The 18,575-nt window shown below is 39.2% G+C and overlaps 3 protein-coding genes across 4 annotated transcripts; 2 read left to right on the top strand and 1 right to left on the bottom strand.

Moving 5' to 3' along the window:
- The first annotated feature begins 2,279 nt into the window (after positions 1-2,279).
- On the top strand, positions 2,280-3,841 carry LOC126628266 (uncharacterized). Its single transcript, XM_050297889.1, has 2 exons — positions 2,280-2,391; positions 2,487-3,841. The coding sequence occupies exon 2, from the start codon at positions 3,107-3,109 to the stop codon at positions 3,722-3,724; it is 618 nt and encodes a 205-aa protein (XP_050153846.1). The 5' UTR covers positions 2,280-2,391; positions 2,487-3,106; the 3' UTR covers positions 3,725-3,841.
- A 4,777-nt stretch (positions 3,842-8,618) lies between these two features.
- LOC126629064 (N6-adenosine-methyltransferase non-catalytic subunit MTB-like) lies at positions 8,619-15,289 on the top strand. Of its 2 annotated transcripts, none has more exons than XM_050298957.1 (7): positions 8,619-8,854; positions 9,427-12,128; positions 12,457-12,540; positions 13,621-13,725; positions 13,846-13,954; positions 14,428-14,579; positions 14,750-15,289. In XM_050298957.1, exons 2-7 carry the CDS (start codon positions 9,441-9,443, stop codon positions 15,191-15,193), a joined length of 3,582 nt encoding a protein of 1,193 aa, XP_050154914.1. In that variant the 5' UTR covers positions 8,619-8,854; positions 9,427-9,440; the 3' UTR covers positions 15,194-15,289. The 2 variants fall into 2 exon arrangements, with proteins under 2 accessions (XP_050154914.1, XP_050154915.1); XM_050298958.1 differs by having other exon boundaries at positions 9,329-12,128.
- A 252-nt stretch (positions 15,290-15,541) lies between these two features.
- On the bottom strand, positions 15,542-18,250 carry LOC126629065 (sec-independent protein translocase protein TATB, chloroplastic-like). Its single transcript, XM_050298959.1, has 6 exons — positions 17,964-18,250; positions 17,743-17,864; positions 17,010-17,069; positions 16,617-16,920; positions 16,105-16,245; positions 15,542-16,023 (listed from the first exon to the last, which is right to left on the bottom strand). Exons 1-6 carry the CDS (start codon positions 18,169-18,171, stop codon positions 15,896-15,898), a joined length of 963 nt encoding a protein of 320 aa, XP_050154916.1. The 5' UTR covers positions 18,172-18,250; the 3' UTR covers positions 15,542-15,895.
- Between the last annotated feature and the right edge of the window lie 325 nt (positions 18,251-18,575).

Raw genomic sequence — 18,575 nt, 5'->3', positions numbered from 1 at the left:
TTCGTAGTTTTGGATGAAAATAAGCTGAAAATGTGAAGCAGCAAAAATAAGCTTATTATCAGAACACGGCAAAAACAAATTTTTTTTCAAAGCCTAACAATACCAAACCAGCTCTAAATCTAGTCTTAGATTTTACAAAACATAGATACTCATCCAGAGATTCAAATAAATAAGAAATTTAACTGATACAATCAATGGATGAATGCTAAAGAATAATTGACGTTGGTATGACATCATGATCATCAAACCATCCACACGAATCAAGTGCAGCATCTCCAGCTCCATCTTGCTGGTGTATAAGTATAAAGCCACCAGCTTGATACCGTGCAGGAAAATCTTCTCACGTTTTCACTTTCCAGAATTCATCTGGAAATTTTCCTGAAATTTTCTCCAACATTACAATATTGACCAACTATAATGGTAATCCAACGACACCATCTTATTTACATTGTATACCCTTGACAAAGACCACGTGAAAACATAAGAAACTGAAAGGAGGCATACACCCCTCTCCAACTTTAGAAACGAGGCATACACACCAAAACAATTTTAAAACCCGTAGCAACCCGCACATTCCGATCAAACTAAGCTCCCACATCTGAGGTTAGGATTGTCAAATAGTTTATACAAATTATCCATTTCACCACCAACATTGCTTGTTTGACATTTCACTAATATCACGTAAGATTATACGCAATCCAAATGTGATTGCAATTTCTTGCAAAATGCCCAAATGCAAGGTTCCTCCAGACCGACTCCCACACAGCACATCCCCTAAAACCAAACCAAGAAGCCTTCTTTCATTACTGTGTCTAGTATGCTCTATGACACATCATTACATAGACTAATTGTAATTAAAGTGAATAACAAAAATGATTAAGGGCTCGTTTGGATGTGCTTTTAAAATGACCGATAGCGTTTTTAGAAAAAATATTTTTTTATTCCAAAAGCACTTAAAGTGTTTTTTTCAGAATTTACTTGCATTTTTATTAAGAATTGGTTTTAAAAACATTTTCAACAGAAACGCTTTCAATCATTTTAAAAGTACATCCAAACGAGCTCTAATTCTTCAATGTGAAGAAGCTCTGTGCAGAATTAAATAAGGAAGCCGAAGAGGATTTATTTATAGCAGTTGAATCAAAATTCAATTGCCCGGATCTATTAATCCCTAGGCTCAGATCCGGAGAGGATTTGTGTCCGGAAGCTACAAGCTTGAGCCTCAGACCGATTAAATGATAAGACATCGGACAAGGACCTGTCCAAGAAACAAAAGAGAGCATAACTATTTAGTCAAGAAAATAAGGAAGCCGAAGTAATCGAGACCAATGCACCCGACAATAATTGGTGGACAAATTTCTTCAAACGTTAATTGGGTACATGTTGTAAAATCGACTGTGGGTGCAGTGGAATAAATGAAACAAGACACAAAATTTACGAGGTTCCTCTACAGTCAGTGTGACTGGAGTACGTCCTCGGGGCAGCAGCGGCGCTTTCATTATAATTTGAAATAATAGGAGTACAAAGATAACTCTCTCTATTATCTCCTCTCATCTTCCTCTATTCTCTCTCTTCCTCTTCCTTCCTTCCTCTCTTTCTTTCCCGTGAACTCTTCACATCTATCTATCTCTTTGTTGTGTTTCATAAGGCTTGTTTTTATACAAGTAAATCACATGCTAAATAGTGGAAGGGCAACTTGCCCATTATTTGAGTGGACATCCATTTCTACAACACTCCCCCTTGGATGGCCACAAGTCTTCGATTGACTCGTTAAAATCTTGATTTGTTTTGAATGCTCCACCTGATGAGTATCTCCCCCAGATTTCAAATCATTTAGGTTGATCGTTGATCGTTCTGCTTTAGTCTCTTAGTAAGAAGAGTTGCTAAAAGAGTTGCTTTACTTGTTGTTAACTTTCCACAGGCTTTTTCTTGAACTGGGTTGTAGGACTTTCTGCTAGACTAGCATCCAAAGGTCTGAATTTACTCCTTTTATCTGGAGCGGAATTTGATTCAAGAGTAGTGAACACTTGATCTTGAATCGGACTTGTGATTTCTTTAAGGACCTTCGAGGCTTGATCTTGAATGAAATTGGACCATGAGGAGCTTCATGTGGCAAGTGATCTTCAGTTTTGTCAGGGATGAATCAGCACGTGTTTGTTGCGCTTGTCTCCACATGCTTCAATGTATCATTTTCACTTTCCTTACTTGCTCCCCTTGCTTAAGTAGTATTTTCACTGCTTTTCCCCCCATGCATATGTGGCATCTTCTCTTGTAGGATTTGTCCCCTGGTGCAGAAGTGGAATGCAAACCCTTGCATTTGGATGGTTCATCACTTCTTGGTGACTGGAGACCCAACTCCAACCGTTGAAGATGACTACTCGAGAGCAATACTAGGTAAGCAATCAGGAAAGGTTCCAGGCAATCGGTTCCTTACCGGGAGTTTGAGTGGAGGTTCCGACATATTGCTTTCCTTATCCTTGTCTTTGCAGGCAAGAACATGGACAAAGGAAAGGACAGGGAGATTGCATGATATGAGATAATCTTGCTCTGGTCCCTGAAGATATGTGATAATCTTGCTCTGGTGTGACATGTTTGAAGAGGTATTCTCGGAGAGGAAGAAAACTGAGTATTTCGAGATGCTATGTTGAAGATGCATTCTCGGAGATGAGGAAGAGTTAGGTATTCTTGCAGTGTTGCAGGTCTGCCTTGTTATGGAGAACAGAGGTCGACATATATAGAGATTTCTCAATAGCAAGTGGTGGTGCTGTGCTTTTACTCTTGTCAGCAACTGTGGTGTAAATAGAACAGTAAGATTTACGCGTTTTCAACTTTGTCAGAGATCTTTGACAAAATTGCACGCGACATCTGAAAAGCTGGGATTACGTCTGAAAAATGCCAACGAACTTTATTCAGGAAAATCTGGCTTTTTGAAATTCGGAGAGCCGTGTCGCTTTGATCTTTGAACAAGCGGCTCTGTTGCCTCTTCTTTTATAGAGACATCAATTGCGTTCAAGAGTATGCTCAGAAAGTTGCTGCCTGAGAAATTTCCACCTTCTTGCACTTCTGAAATTTTATTTGACCTCTGTTTTTCCTTCATCATTTCTGAAAAATGACTTGCCCATCTAACATTTGCTTAGATTTGAGTCTTATGAGTGATACAGACGAGCAGCGTCAGGATAATATATGGCGCCCGTCCTTCTTATCTTCTAATGGTCCTCTTACGGTTGGGGACTCTGTGATGAAGAATAACATAACCGCTACTGTGGTAGCTAGGAATCTTCTCACTCCAAGGGATAACAAGATCCTTTCAGAACGGTCTGAAGAGTCGGCCATTCAAGACTCCTTGGCTCTCAGTGTTCAGTGTGCTGGCTCTGTGTCCAATATGGGCCAACGCCTACTTGCTCAAACTCGCCAAGTTGAATCATTGATGGCGGAGGTGGCAAGTCTTAAACAAGAGATCAGAGGGCTCAAGCACGAGAATAGGGTGTTACACGTGCTTGCAAATAGTTACTCTACGAGCATGAAAAGAAAGCTCGTCCAACTGCAGGAATCCGAAAGTCGGATTCAAAGTGATCACCAGAGGTTCGTTGCTAGATTCCGAAAGCAACTGATGCCTTCCCCTTCTGGTGTTTTGCTAAGTACTGGGGTGCCACATGATCAATCTCCAGTGCCTCCCCCTTCTGGGGTACTTCCGAGTACTGAGGCTTCACATGAGCAACCTTTGTGAAGGCTTCATCCTGTTTGTTTGTTTTAACTCATGTGTATGTATATATCTATAATTTCTTGGAGATATTAATAAATAAGCTTTATTTCATTCAATGTATTGTGCCAAATACAATAAAGCATATACTTCACTAAGATGTGGTACTTCTGGACCAAATATTAATTTATCTTTACCCTCACGAAGATAAATGATTATTCTTAGTGTCTTCATCATATGAGTATTCAACTCATAATCTTCAATCCATATGATTCTTTTAATATCATAAATATTATGGATAAGATTCGTGTTGGTAGATTGTTCGATCTGCAGCTCGAGACAATAATTCCTTCAACACTTTATAATTTTTCTAGACTCTTCAGGAGTCCCAATTTAATATCATCAACTCTTCAAGAGTTATAATTTAATGTCATTGACTCTTGCAAGAGATTTTAGTATGTTGCAACAATATCATAATGATAGTACTCACTAAGGCAATTTATATCATCCATTGGTATTGAGTACATATTTTATGTTTTACCCTTCAGAGGCTTACTTCAAGCAATTTGAATCCTTCAAGGGTTTTCTACACTTCATGACACATTTTCCTTTGGAATTTATACAGAGCAATTTGCTCCCATGTATACTTGAGGGATTTACTTATGGAGATATAATGTGGGCGACTCACAACCCTTCGTATATAATTCTCCATTCATATGAACTCGTTTACAACCTTGTGTCATATCATGTAAGTGTATTACACTATATTACAAATGCCCATATATAACCTCCTTGGTTTAACATCATTTGGCTATTTGTATTGTATTCAAATATATATAGGTTCATTTGCCCACGTTCTTACAAAATTTGTAATGGAATTGCCTTTCTCCATTTTTGGCCAATAATTTTTCTTTTGTCGACGAACAAAAGAACGTGACTTAATATTAACACAGCTTATTGATGAATTTAGTAGCTACTTGTAAAAACCAAAATTACCATTGGTTATCATCAATCCGTGATCCCATACTCTCATGTGCACGCGCATGCATAAAAACTTTTCATTTCTTTGGATATCCATTGCCTCTTCAAGGGCATGACGCTATCTCTTCCAGGATAGTCATAATTGAGAGAATGTGGATCATAACCTCCTCTTGAGCGTTATAGAGCTTGGATTTTAATCTCCACTTCCGGGAGTTGAGTCATTGGAACCTATATGTCTATTATGCTTCATGTATGAGACATCAACATTCCCATGTCTGTGGATTGTCCTATCTGGGACGTGTATCCATGCGGCGACTGTCATGCTTCTGGCATGCAACAGTTATGCTTCGGGAATGCAATAGTTCAGTAGTGCCATATTATTCTTCTTTCGAATAACTGAACCTTTTGAGTCTAAAAATCTGCCACGCTTCAGGCGTGCAATAGATAAATCATTTACTGTCTCATTATTTTGTCCAACAGGGACATCAATTCTTGTAGGCACATTTGCAGTAAGTATATGTGATTTCATCACTTTCGTTGCATCATTCAATTATTTCAATTTCATTTTCTCATTGTTTGTTTCGTGAATCAAAATAAGACAAATTCTCTTCGTTCTTCTGGAACGGTCTTTTCTCATCATTCTTCTGGAATGATATTTTCTCATCGTTCTTCTGGAATGATGTTATTTTCTCCCCCTAATGGCAGGAAAACTGTCTTATCAAAATCATAGTCCGCAAATCATGCGGTAGACATATCCCCAGTCAAGGGTTCCAAATATTGAATGATAGATGATGTTCAACATCAATGCCTAATCTACGATGATGCCTCATTTCAGTACGTTGTGGCAGTCTTACATGCACATAGATAACACAACCAAAAACTCGTAAATGTATAATGTTTGGCTAGTTCCCAAACACGAGTTGTACTGAGAAGTATTGATGGTTGATAATATGTCTCAACCGAATTAATAATGCATTATGTAAAGTTTACATGTTCCCATGTAGAAAATTGGCAATTTTGTTTTCTTGAGCAGAGCGTTGGTAATCAATTTCACCCACTTAATAAATGTTTCTGCTAAACCATTTTAAGTATGGACATAAGGAACTTCTGGTCCTTGTTTAATAGTCTGTTAACCGAGACTCTTATGTCCTTTATTATGGTTAAGTTGAGGCACTGCGGCACTTTAAACTTACGGTACTCATCAAGGAATTTCATGTCCTGATCTTCAGGATCAAAGGACTTCATGCTTGATCTTTTTGTATGATGGAACTTCGGGTCCTATCATTTTATATGATGAGGATCAAGAAACTGCAGGTTCTGATCTAATCAAGGAACTCTAGGTCCTTGTTATACTCATTGTAACAAAAGATAAGTACAATAAATAAATTAAAGCAATAGACGGTAATTCCAGCCATAATGAATAAAAATTGCATTTAAGTAAATAAAGCTTGTGACAAGGGCTTTAATTCAGCACCATCAAAACTTAAAGCAATAGGCGGTAAAACCGTCCATGGTAAATAAATTGCTTTAAAGTAAATAAAGCTTGTGACAAGGGCTTTGATTCAGCACCATTCACATAAATATCAAAGCTTTAAAGCAAAGGGTAATAATTCTACCCACTATAAATAAATTGCTTTAAATAAATAGAACTTGTGACATGGGCTTTAAACCAACACCATGCACATAAATAAATATATAATTTTATTATTTCTTTTCATAATGGTGATGGTCTCATCAACTTCCCACTATCAACTTTATTATTATTTTTTATTATTTCTTCCCTTCACTTCTGTCGGGGCACCCATCCAAATTGTCCTTATTTTATTAATGTTTTCATTTCACAACAACAAGTCCTTTTAGTTACTCAGGAAGTAAAAGTAACAATAAGTTCCAATTGGTGTTCCTCCTCCGGTGAGTTTCGAAAAAGTCGAAACGGTTCCCATAAGTTTTGGAGTCAAAAGTGTCTGCAACTTATGAGAAGATCAAACCGTTAGATTTAGTTCAAATTTTAGTATGATATGGATAAGAGGATACCAAACAACTTTCGTGAAGAAACAATTTCGATTTGAGCTACAGAAATAGAGTTATGGTACTCATAAGGTGGCTGTCCAGTTTTATGCGGAAATTGGAAACTGGTTTAGTATTTCAGACATCTGCAACGATCGCACCGTTAAAGTTTTCTGAAATTTTGATATGTTGTAGATATTGAGTGGACGAACAACTTTCAAGAAGAAAATATTTTAATCCGAGGTCCGCAAGTTGGAGTTCAGAGGCTGTTTACATTGCTGTCAAATTCTTTACGAATTTTGAGTATGTACTCTTTTGCTTCTGCAAAGGATGATATACAGTCATACAACAATATATATAGTTGCTTCAAGAAAATCAATTGTACTGAGATTTGAAGATGAAATGAAAATTGTTTCTTATCTGTGAGATTCCAGTTGAAGGAGGTGAACATGATTTGTGGCGTTGTGCTTTCCACTGACATAAGAGCTTCTCGTGCTGATAACGTGTTGTAAAATCGACTGTGGGTGCAGTGGAATAAATGAAACAAGACACAAAATTTACGAGGTTCCTCTACAGTCAGTGTGACTGGAGTACGTCCTCGGGGCAGCAGCGGCGCTTTCATTATAATTTGAAATAATAGGAGTACAAAGATAACTCTCTTTATTATCTCCTCTCATCTTCTTCTATTCTCTCTCTTCCTCTTCCTTCCTTCCTCTCTTTCTTTCCCGTGAACTCTTCACATCTATCTATCTCTTTGTTGTGTTTCATAAGGCTTGTTTTTATACAAGTAAATCACATGCTAAATAGTGGAAGGGCAACTTGCCCATTATTTGAGTGGACATCCATTTCTACAACAGTACACGAAATAAGGAAAATAAAGCTAAACAGTTGAATCAAAAAATGAAGAATTTGAAGGAAAGGAACAGAACCATAGCATCTTGTGGGAGGACTAATCCAAGGGTCACAATGAATTTGAAGTGAAGTATTTTCTTCTGCTGGTTATCAATTGTCATAGTTAAGATGGGCGCTTGTATTAATCTCAGCGGATAATTTAAAATTTATATTTTGTTATATTAAATTGTGAATAATTTATTGTACTATATTATAATTTTGACCTTATTTTATTTGGACAATTAACGTTGGTCTATGCAAGTGGTCATCTACTACAGTTTACAGTGGTGGAAATAAGTATTACCCTTATATCACGGCGTGGGTTTAAACCCTATAAATTTTCTAATCTAATAAATCTATCGTTTGTGTATGAAGTGAGGATATTTTTTGGTATTTTGAATGTTTCACTTTTTTTGCCTTCTCACTTTAGACACACACATGTATGTCGATACGATTTTCGGAAGATGTGCAGCACATTGGAGAATTAGATATATTATTGAAGAATTCGAAAGGCTTGCTTCATCCTTCTAGTTAGTGGAATGGAACCATATTCTTAGAGAAGAGAAGTTTATGGCGAATGCTATGATCTCCTCATGTCACCATGTGAGTAATATGTGTATTTGGGAGGGATGAGCCCTCTCCAAACCAAAAATACTTTTCCAGATATCTCGGATGTTTCCGAGACTTCTCTTTAAAATAATTCCTTTGTTTTCTGAAGAAAAAAAAAGGTTCCATACCTACCAACCTGAACTTAATTAAACTACTTAACTCTCTGTCGGTTTACCAAAAAAAAAAAAAAAAAATTTTATGAAAAACTCCTAGTACTGTTCACTTTAACGAAAAATCATATTTTTACACTAAAAAGTCAATCCTGGTACTATTTACTTTACCCTTTATTTTGTCCTTATCATTAAAACTCAAAGTTTTCAAGCCATTTTCATTAGTTTTCTATAAAAAAAAAACCTAAATATAGTTTTGTTGAGTGTAATTTAAAAATTAAAATTATACTTGTGTAGAGTCAAACCGTAACCAAACCGGTTCAATTTGGCGTCTAGGGCTTTACAGGAAAAATACACAATTTCTCTCTCTCTCTCTCTCTCTCTCTCTCCCCTCATCGCCCACTCTCACTCCCCCCACCCGCCAACGTTCCACTGTCCTCCTCCCTCCAAAATTTGAAGGCATCGCAGAAATATAATCATACGTCCGAGAGGAGGATTTACAGACTTGCGAAAATTTCGATCGGCGTTGAGGTTTGAGGGACGGCGGATTCTTTCTCGGGTAAGTCCGATTCAGATGTTACGAAATTTGAGATTCTGAAACCCTAGTTTCTACTGTATTTGGTATTTGGGGCATGTGTGGGATTGGATTGCAATGTCAACGTCAAACCCCTGCGAATTTAGGGTTTTAGGTGATTAGCTTGCAATTTTTTCTTAATTGTGCTAAACATTTGGAATTATAAGCTATTGAATTGGGTTTACTGTTCAGAGTGTGTTTACGTGCAATTACTAGCATTAATATGATAAAATGAATTGGTTTAGTTGTTTTTCTTTTAGGGTTTTGGTTGAAATTGCATGTGAAGCACTTCATTATTGCAAAAGAAAAAAGCTTGAATTGGATTTTTGGTATTCCAGTTTTATTGTTGGGTAAGTCAATCTAATTGGGTTCGGGGTTAATTGTGATTGTTTACAACTCTCTTATTTTTAAGTGGATTCATTGACTTGTGTTGATTTTGTGTTTTACATCTGGATCCAGGATCATTTGGTCACTAGGCTTTCCAGTATCTGCTCCTGATGTAAAATACATCAGGCAAATCAGAAATAATAGTAATAATTATGTTTGTTAATTTGAAGGCCTTAGGGTTTTGATGGATTCTCCCGAACGTAGTCGGAGTCATGTGAAACGAGAGTTGGAGGATAGCTCGGATTTGAGGAGTGATAGGGCTGGAGACGATGAAGAGTGGGAGGGCAGTGATAAGAGGAAGCACAGGTCAATCCGATCAAGAAAGTCTGGCAATGGAGAAGACACGGGAGGAATAGAGAGCAGTGGAAGAAGGAGAAGTTATGGGGACAGAAGTGAGAGCCGAAAAAGATCAGGTGGTTCTAGCATTGCAGATAGCGATGAAGATGATTATGACTCAAGGAAAGAGTCACATTCTAAGCAGATGAAGAAAAAACAAGAAGAGAGCAGTTTGGAAAAGTTGAGCAGTTGGTATCAGGACGGCGAATTAGAGAACAGGCAAGATGGGGGAGATAAGTCGGGAGGTAGAGGGTCAGTTCGAACCGAAGAAAGTGATAAAAGGAAAATGAGCTCAAAGCTTACACAGCATGAGGATTCTCAGAGTAAAAGTAAGAATAAAGAGGAAAGACCCTATGATGGAGAGCTTGAAAAGACACTTGGTAGAGACTCCAGGCATTCGGAGAGCAAGGAAAGTAGCCATGAGAGGACACATGGTTCTTCTGAACAGGTGAAGACCTCAAGAAGAAGATGGGATGAATCAGAAGGTGGGAGAAAGGCAGAAGAAAGTCATTATGAAAAATTTGATTCAAGAAGCAGTAAGCCTTCTGATTCTAAGTATGAGAGTTCTAAGGAAAAGAGTGCCACTGTGAGAAATGAACCCAGTGACAGGAGAATCCGTGGTGTGGATTCAAACAGTGATAGGCCTACCAAATCTAACAGGGAAGAGAGAAAACCTGATTTGGAAAAGAGTAAGATTAAAAGCAGGACCGAAACACTGGAAGAAGGCAACAGTGATAGTCCTGTCACTCGTGAAGATAGATCACACAGGGAGAAAACTGAAAAGCATAGACAGCAGAGAACTCCAACTGGTCGGGATGTTGTTGAAAGCAAGGAGAGGTCTTTGAATGCAGATGAAGAAGCAAATGCGGGGACGAAAGACAAGGGTCCTAGAGAAGTAGGAAGAACCACCAGGTCAAGGACACCTGATAGGAGTGGGAGGCGTTATCTGGATTCAGAATACGATTATGACAGGAATTTTAATCTTAAACGGAAGGAACTGGAAAAAGATGGTTATAGGAATGATCGACCTAAAGGCAGAGATGATGACTGGACTGACAGGAGTAGGGATCGGGAAGGTTCCAAAGAGAACTGGAAAAGAAGGCAACCCAGCAGTAGTGAAAAAGACTCCAAAAATGGGGACATCAATTATGATCAGGGTAGGGAGTGGGAGCTGCCACGACACGGTCGTGAGAGGACTGACAGTGAAAGGCCTCACGGTCGGTCTGGTAATAGGAAAGATGGAAGCCGTGGTGAAGCTGTGAAGACCTCATCAAATTTTGGAATTTCAAATGAAAATTATGATGTGATTGAGATCCAAACCAAACCAATAGATTACGGAAGAGTAGAATCAGCATCCAACTTTGCCAGGAGGACCGAAGCTGGTCAGCAATCTGATGGGAAATCAACACCAAGTGAGGAAGAGTGGGCATATCTGCAGGATGACAGAACAAGGAGTGATATGTATGGATCTGGGCCACCTAGGGAAGATTCAAAGGAAATATATACAGATGATATTAACTCCTTGCGAGATCAGAATTCATGGAGGGAGGACTCTGATGCCCATGGAGGCAAAGGAAGAGGACAGAAAGGTTCCATGCCTGGGTGTGGTACTGGTGGCCAAAGTTCTGGGGGTGGTTCACAGCCTCCATATGGAAATGCGGAGCCAGGTTCCTTCAATAGAAATGCTTCGCAAGGGATGAAAGGGGGGAGAGTTGGTAGAGGAGGAAGGGGTAGGCTTACTGGAAGAGATAGCCAACCGGTAGGAATTCCACTTCCAATAATGGGATCGCCGTTTGGCCCTCTTGGAATGCCACCACCTGGACCTATGCAGCCACTTACACCTAGCATGTCACCTGCTCCAGGTCCACCGATGTCCCATGGTGTCTTCATTCCTCCATTTTCTCCTCCCGTGTGGCCTGGGGCTCGGGGAGTTGACATGAATATGTTAGGTGTCCCACCTGGTCTCTCCTCAGTCCCTCCTGGACCATCAGGCCCAAGATTTCCTACTAATATGGGTACTCCGACAAACCCTGCCATGTTTTTTAACCAATCTGGCCATGGAAGAGGACTTCCTCCAAACATATCTGGCCCTGGTTTTAATTCTGCAGGACCAATGGGACGAGGAACTCCGGCTGATAAAAATCAAGGTGGTTGGTTTCCTCATAAAAGTAGTGGACCTCCTGGTAAAGCTCCTTCCAGAGGAGAGCAGAATGATTACTCTCAAAATTTTGTCGATACCGGTATGCGACCCCAGAATTTCATCAGAGAGCTAGAGCTTACAAATGTTGTGGAGGATTACCCCAAGCTGAGGGAGCTTATACAGAAAAAGGATGAGATTGTGGCTCATTCTGCTTCACATCCCATGTATTACAAGTGTGACCTGAAAGAGTTTGAGCTATCCCCAGAGTTTTTTGGAACCAAGTTTGATGTCATTCTTGTGGATCCACCTTGGGAGGAATACGTTCATCGTGCTCCTGGTGTTGCTGACCACACAGAGTATTGGACATTTGAAGAAATAATGAATCTTAAGATTGAGGTAGTATGGCTGAAAATCACATTTTTTTTCCCTGACAAAAGATTAGAAAGAGGCATATCTATGAGCTTATGCAAAACTTGCTGCTTAGTTACTTTTTATTTCTTAACTTCGTAGTGGTAAATATTAATAATAAAGCAGGTATCGACAGGTGCTTCATATTATTAAATATTAGCATTTTCATATTCTTTAGGCTGCACATACATTTATATGTACTGTACTGTATTAGACATTTAGACTTCATTCATATGCCATAAGGGTTTAATTATTGCCTTTACGCTTCCTCTCACCTTTGACTCAGTAATTGAACTTTTGTCTTTTGTGCTCACAGGCAATAGCAGACACACCTTCTTTCATTTTTCTTTGGGTGGGTGATGGCATGGGTCTTGAGCAGGGTCGTCAATGTCTAAAAAAGGTATTTAATCAAGAATTGTTGGTTGGATTGTGTAGAATTTTTGATGTGTATTTCATGAAGAAACAATTACAAGATGAAACATATATATAGGGAAAGAAAGTAGACATAAGCCTAACTTGCCTAACTTGTGTAACTTGCCTAATTTCCTAACTTGCCTAATTCACACAAAGAATGTTGACTAGCCTAAACCACTAGCCATCCAATACTCTCACTTTTCCAACACTCCCCCTCAAGCTGGATCGAGGGGATTCCTTGAGCCAAGCTTGGACAGAATGCGCATGAACTGAACCGTAGGAAGAGGTTTAGTAAAAATGTCAGCCAATTGATCATGACTGCGAGTGTAATGAGTGTTGATGATGTTGGCTTGAACCTGTGCTCGAACATAATGACAATCCACTTCAATATGCTTCGTTCTCTCATGAAATACAGGATTGGAAGCAATATGCATGGCAACTTGATTGTCACATAACATAGATATAAGTTCCTTACTGTAAAACCCTAAATCAAACAGAAGACTTTTCAGCCATCTTGGCTTCATAATGTTCTCCAGCCATCTTGGCTTAGAGTAAAAGAAACTTAGCGGAAGCCATCTTGGCTTCATAATGTTCTCCAGCCATCTTGGCTTAGAGTTCTCCAGCCATCTTGGCTTAGAGTAAAAGAAACTTAGCGGAAGCCATCTTGGCTTCATAATGTTCTCCAGCCATCTTGGCTTAGAGTAAAAGAAACTTAGTGGAAACGATCAACAGAGCCAGGAATTTAGAGTTCCTGCTCTGATACCATGTAGAATTTTTTATGTGTATTTCATGAAGAAACAATTACAAGATGAAACATATATATAGGGAAAGAAAGTAGACATAAGCCTAACTTGCCTAACTTGTGTAACTTGCCTAATTTCCTAACTTGCCTAATTCGCACAAAGAATGTTGACTAGCCTAAACCACTAGCCATCCAATACTCTCACTTTTCCAACAGATTGTAAACGCAACATGGGGTTGCCTTTGTTGATGTAATATGGTGTTGGATGATATGTATGTGTAAACTAATTGTAATTATCGACATCTAATCAATGTGGTCCTGCAGTGGGGCTTTCGTAGGTGTGAAGATATATGTTGGGTGAAGACAAACAAAACTAATGCAACTCCTGGTTTGCGGCACGATGCTCATACTTTGTTTCAGCACTCAAAGGTTAGTGTAATGTTTCTAGTGTACACCTTTATCCTATCACCTGCCCTCCTCCCTTGTTGAAAATCCTGTGGTAAGCTGAGTGTTTTTTAAATGGTTTATTCTGTTGCCAATACAATGAAGGAACATTGCTTGATGGGAATAAAAGGCACTGTTCGTCGCAGCACTGATGGTCATATAATCCACGCCAACATTGATACAGATGTGATAATAGCCGAGGAACCCCTGTACGGTTAGTAACCACAACAAGGACGCTGAGTTTTATTGCTATGTGTGAATCATGGGTATAAAGTTGAAGAGTGGTGGGGGTTTTTATCTCAATGTTTCTGTGATTGGGTCATGTGATGTGTAGTGAGCTGGTGGCAGTGACATAGTCTGCTAGAGAGTTTGCATTTGTGAATGTGTCTAAAATGAGTCAAATGTTTTATGCTGTTGGTTTATATATAGTAACTTGGTATTCATGTTATTTCTGTTATGTTTTAGACGTTAAATGGTGACACAATGATCTCTGTAGCGAAATTTTACTTTCGGTGTAAACACATAGAAACAGTCGTATCCTCGAACAATTAACAAAGTGAGGAATGGGGGAGAGAGAAAAGGCATTATCAATTACATTATTCTTGGTTCTTGGGATACCATCCCATTTGCATCTAGAGCAATGAAAATGAGCACCTATGATGCTAAATTGTGCCTTCGCAATTGCAGGTTCAACCGAAAAGCCTGAGGATATGTACAGGATTATTGAGCATTTTGCCCTTGGCCGCAGAAGGCTTGAGCTTTTTGGTGAAGACCACAACATTCGGTCTGGCTGGCTGACTGTTGGTAAAGGACTATCCTCATCGAATTTTAATACCGAGGTAAAATAGCTTAAGCTCAAACTTTTTGTGCTTTTTGTTTGGTTTTATATTGCAAAGTAGAAATATGAATAACCATACGTGCCAGAAAGTGGGCTTAGAGTCGATTAATTGTACCACTGCATCAATCTTGTTCCCTTGTCAACATCAAAATTCGTTTCATGATTCTCCAGGGCTATATCAAGAACTTTGCTGACAAGGACGGGAAGGTTTGGCAAGGAGGGGGTGGACGAAACCCTCCTCCAGAGGCACCTCATCTTGTTGTGACAACTCCCGACATAGAAGCACTTCGGCCCAAGTCACCAATGAAAAACCAGCAGCAATTGCAGCAGCAGAATTCATCGTCCATTTCTCTGACACCGGCAAATTCCTCCAACAGAAGACCTGCCGGAAATTCGCCACAAAATCCAATTGCTCTTGGTATAAAACAAGAAGGTTCAAATTCCAATCCCTCAACTCCAGCTTCCTGGGGGCCTCCACCAATGGACGGTTTTAAAGGGAGAGACGGCAACAATATGTCGTCCGATGATAAGGTTTTTGATATGTATGTATACTCCGGACAGCCAAATGCGGAGTTTGTAGATTTTGAGTCTCACAGACATATGAATTTGTTGTAAGAAAATTCCGAGTATTCTCTTTATTTGTATTTTAATTCTTTTTCCCTCTAATATAATGGAAAGAAAATGCGCTTTGTTATGCATCCATCTTCGTCATTGTTCATCTTATTCCTTTTCACTCAGTGTTTAAAAATATCGATATCGGTTGCTTTCGATGAAAATGATGAAATTCTTCTATGGCAGTTTGTCGATATTAACTGATATGCCGAAAATATAGACAAAATTTGTCAGTTTTAGACGAAATTTAAAAGTTTTTTTGATATCTTGTGAAGTTTGGACTTCACCCTCTTTTCATGTCTTTTCTCTACTTCTCTAATATTTTCAAGGAAATATTGACCCGTATCGAAAAAATTTCTAACACTACTTTCACTTTGAATAAAATTGCTCAAATATTTGTGTCTTTGAAGCTGAAGACATCATGGTACAAACCCGAAAAGAAAGGTCGAAATTCACTTTCCAAAAAATGGCATATCTACATTAGTACTAGGTCAAGATATTGCTACTAGATGAGATTGCAAACACCTTTTTGGACACTGAATTATACAGAAATTCTACGTACTAGACTAATTCCATATTTTCTTTGAGAAGGAACAACAAAAGTGGGATTTCTCAGCTCCATTCATCCTCTGTCAAAGCTTCATGTCTCAACTTTGAGATTTATGAACAATTGGCAAGCGTCCGTCCATCAATTGTAATTTGTTCTTATGTCTCAATTTGAGGTTGTTGAGGCGAAGGCGTTCTAGCGGCAGTTTCTTCTTCAACAGTTTGAGGTTGCTGGGGTAAAGGCGTTTCCACAGCAGTTTCTTCAACAGTAGCTGTTACCAATGTACCTACACAACAAAATCATCAAGAGCGAGAGAGAGATGTATGCATTCAACAAAGTTGTCAAGAGAGATTTGATAACGACTAACCTTGAGATGAGGTCTGAGGTTCAAACTCACTTTCCGCTGGAGCAGATGCCTGCGCCTGCTTTTGGGCAGCTGCTAGCTGCTCCTCTGTGATCTTTAAGTACTCTTCTGTGGTGTATGCTTTGGGTGGTGATGGAGCCCCATCTGCATTAGACAATTGACAGGTCCGGGTTTATTAGACAAAAAACTATTTGCATTGAATCATACAGCGACAACATGAATCTGATAAAAAAAAAAAAAAAAAGAAGACTAAACACTGAATATTTTCCTCTGTACAAAGCAGATGTAGCACATATGAAGGATGATGCATGTGCAAGAAATATTATAGGAGATAGAACCGGCTCAACATTTCCCAGCTCTAGTTACTCGTATTTGTTTTCTTTCCTACCATTAGTCCATATTCTAAACCTCACAAATTTGTTCTAAAGTTCCATAATGTGTCAATTGATGTAATGGTTAATATTTACTTTTTCAAAACGAGGGTACAAATTTTGAAGAACAGGTTAATCACTTACCGGTGTCAGCCGTGTTCTTGGAATCTTCAGCCGTCGCAGTTGATGAAGAAGTTGAAGTCTTGCCCATTATTCTGGCATTGTACGCATCTATTGATGATAAACTTGAAATGTCTACAGTTTTGGAATCTTCAGCCGTGGTTTTGGAATCTTCAATCGTGGTTTTGGAATCTCCAGTCATGGTAGTTGATGAAGGGGTTGAAGTCGTGTCCATTTTCTTGCCATTGAATGCATCTATTGATGAACTAGAAATGTCATCAAGACCGATCTCCTTTTCTAGGGTGCTCTTGAAATCCCTCGAAACTTCCTACATGCAGATGTACGTACATGCAACATTGACATCCTTCTCATAAGAGGGCATAAACATACATTTCGAATGAAGCTCATATTATCTACCTGAAGTTCTCTAATGGTGGGTTGAAAAGCACGCAAAGTTTTTCCTAAAGTCCGAGCAACCTGCATGAAGATAAATCGTTACTCAGGAATGCCAGAACATCTGCTAACTGTCGAGACTAAACATTATCAATTCTTTTCTAAAGCTTGTTATCCTAAGCTCATGACACTATCATTTTGACAGACGAAAAATCTGTGAGGGGTTCATATGCCAATCGTAACCCCCCAATTCTCCAAAACCCCTCCATCCCCGCTACTCAAACTGAGAATACATGCATCTACACAAGAAATTAAGGGCTCGTTTGGGATTTCCTTCTGGGAAAGTCAAAAGTGATTTTAACGACAGAAAAATTTATAAGTGCTTCTAGTTTATGTAAGTACTTGTAATGCTTCCTGGGAGAAGCACTTCTAATGCGGAAGTGCTTCCAAATGCATTTCCAGGAAACACCTGGATTTCTTAAAACATTATTGTGCTTCTAGCACAAGCAATTTGGCTGGAAGAACTAATGAGTAGAAGTGTTTTTTACGAAACAATTTGAGAGCTCAATTTCCAGCATAATATAACATACCACGGGTAATGCTAGACACTCAATTTGGAGACTAAAATTTGAAAACTAAAGGACATGGAAGTTGATAATTGGTTTATTACTTATGTGTTAATAGACTGCTCATTTCTACCGCCACATCATTTAGTCTTCAAATTGAGTCTCCCTGCATTACTCAACATACCACTTACCTCAGCAAGTCCTTTGGGACCAAAAACCAGCAGAGCCACAACGCCAATAACGAGAGCCTCCGGAGCTCCAACCCCAAACAGGGATGCATAAACCACCATACCCTTACACCTTCCCCTCCTCTCTGCACCGCCAAATCACAAACGAGCTGGACTGTTTAAGCAAAACAGCAAACAAATTGCAAAAGCAAGAAAACCCCACGAACCCAAATACAGAAAGTTACCTAATTTCAAAGACTTCGGTGCCAATGAGATGCCCAGCTGCTTCAATCCAATCCATGGCGCGAAAGGGCTGAGACCCAGTGGAGGAACCACAGAGCAGAGCTGAAACTTCGGGTCTTTGCGACGAAATCTGGCTGCTTTTGTGCCTCCGGCGGTGGATGACGGCGAGCACACAAACGTAGCAGCAGCAGGAGCAATGGTGGACGTCATGGCAATCCGTTCAAGAGTTCTGATAATTTTGGAGTCATGAGCTCTGGTGGCAGTTCTTCCAAAATTATACCAACCAGAAGAAGCGTTGGATGTGTTTTCAGATTTTCAGCAGTTCTGGGTGGGCCTGGGAAAGTGGGCTTTGTAATCCAACTGAGAGAGGATCACGAACACTGAATGATTTTAGAAGATGGGTTTGATCTATCTTTTGTTGGGCCAGTTTAAATGTTGTTGATGTGCTCTTCTTTGGGCCCAAATTATATATGTTACTTGTTTTCAGATACAGGCTAAGGCGGGTCAGGGTGGGTTAGAACACAAGACCTCGTTTGGAGGAGGTAAACGCTCTTAACCGCTTTGGTTACAACAACAAATCCTTTTCATGTGAAAATTTGGCTCCTAATGTTCTT

This window comes from Malus sylvestris, chromosome 7 (genome assembly GCF_916048215.2).
Source record: "Malus sylvestris chromosome 7, drMalSylv7.2, whole genome shotgun sequence".
Classification (NCBI taxonomy): Eukaryota; Viridiplantae; Streptophyta; class Magnoliopsida; order Rosales; family Rosaceae; genus Malus; species Malus sylvestris.
This window is presented reverse-complemented; position numbering and strand designations above follow the sequence as displayed.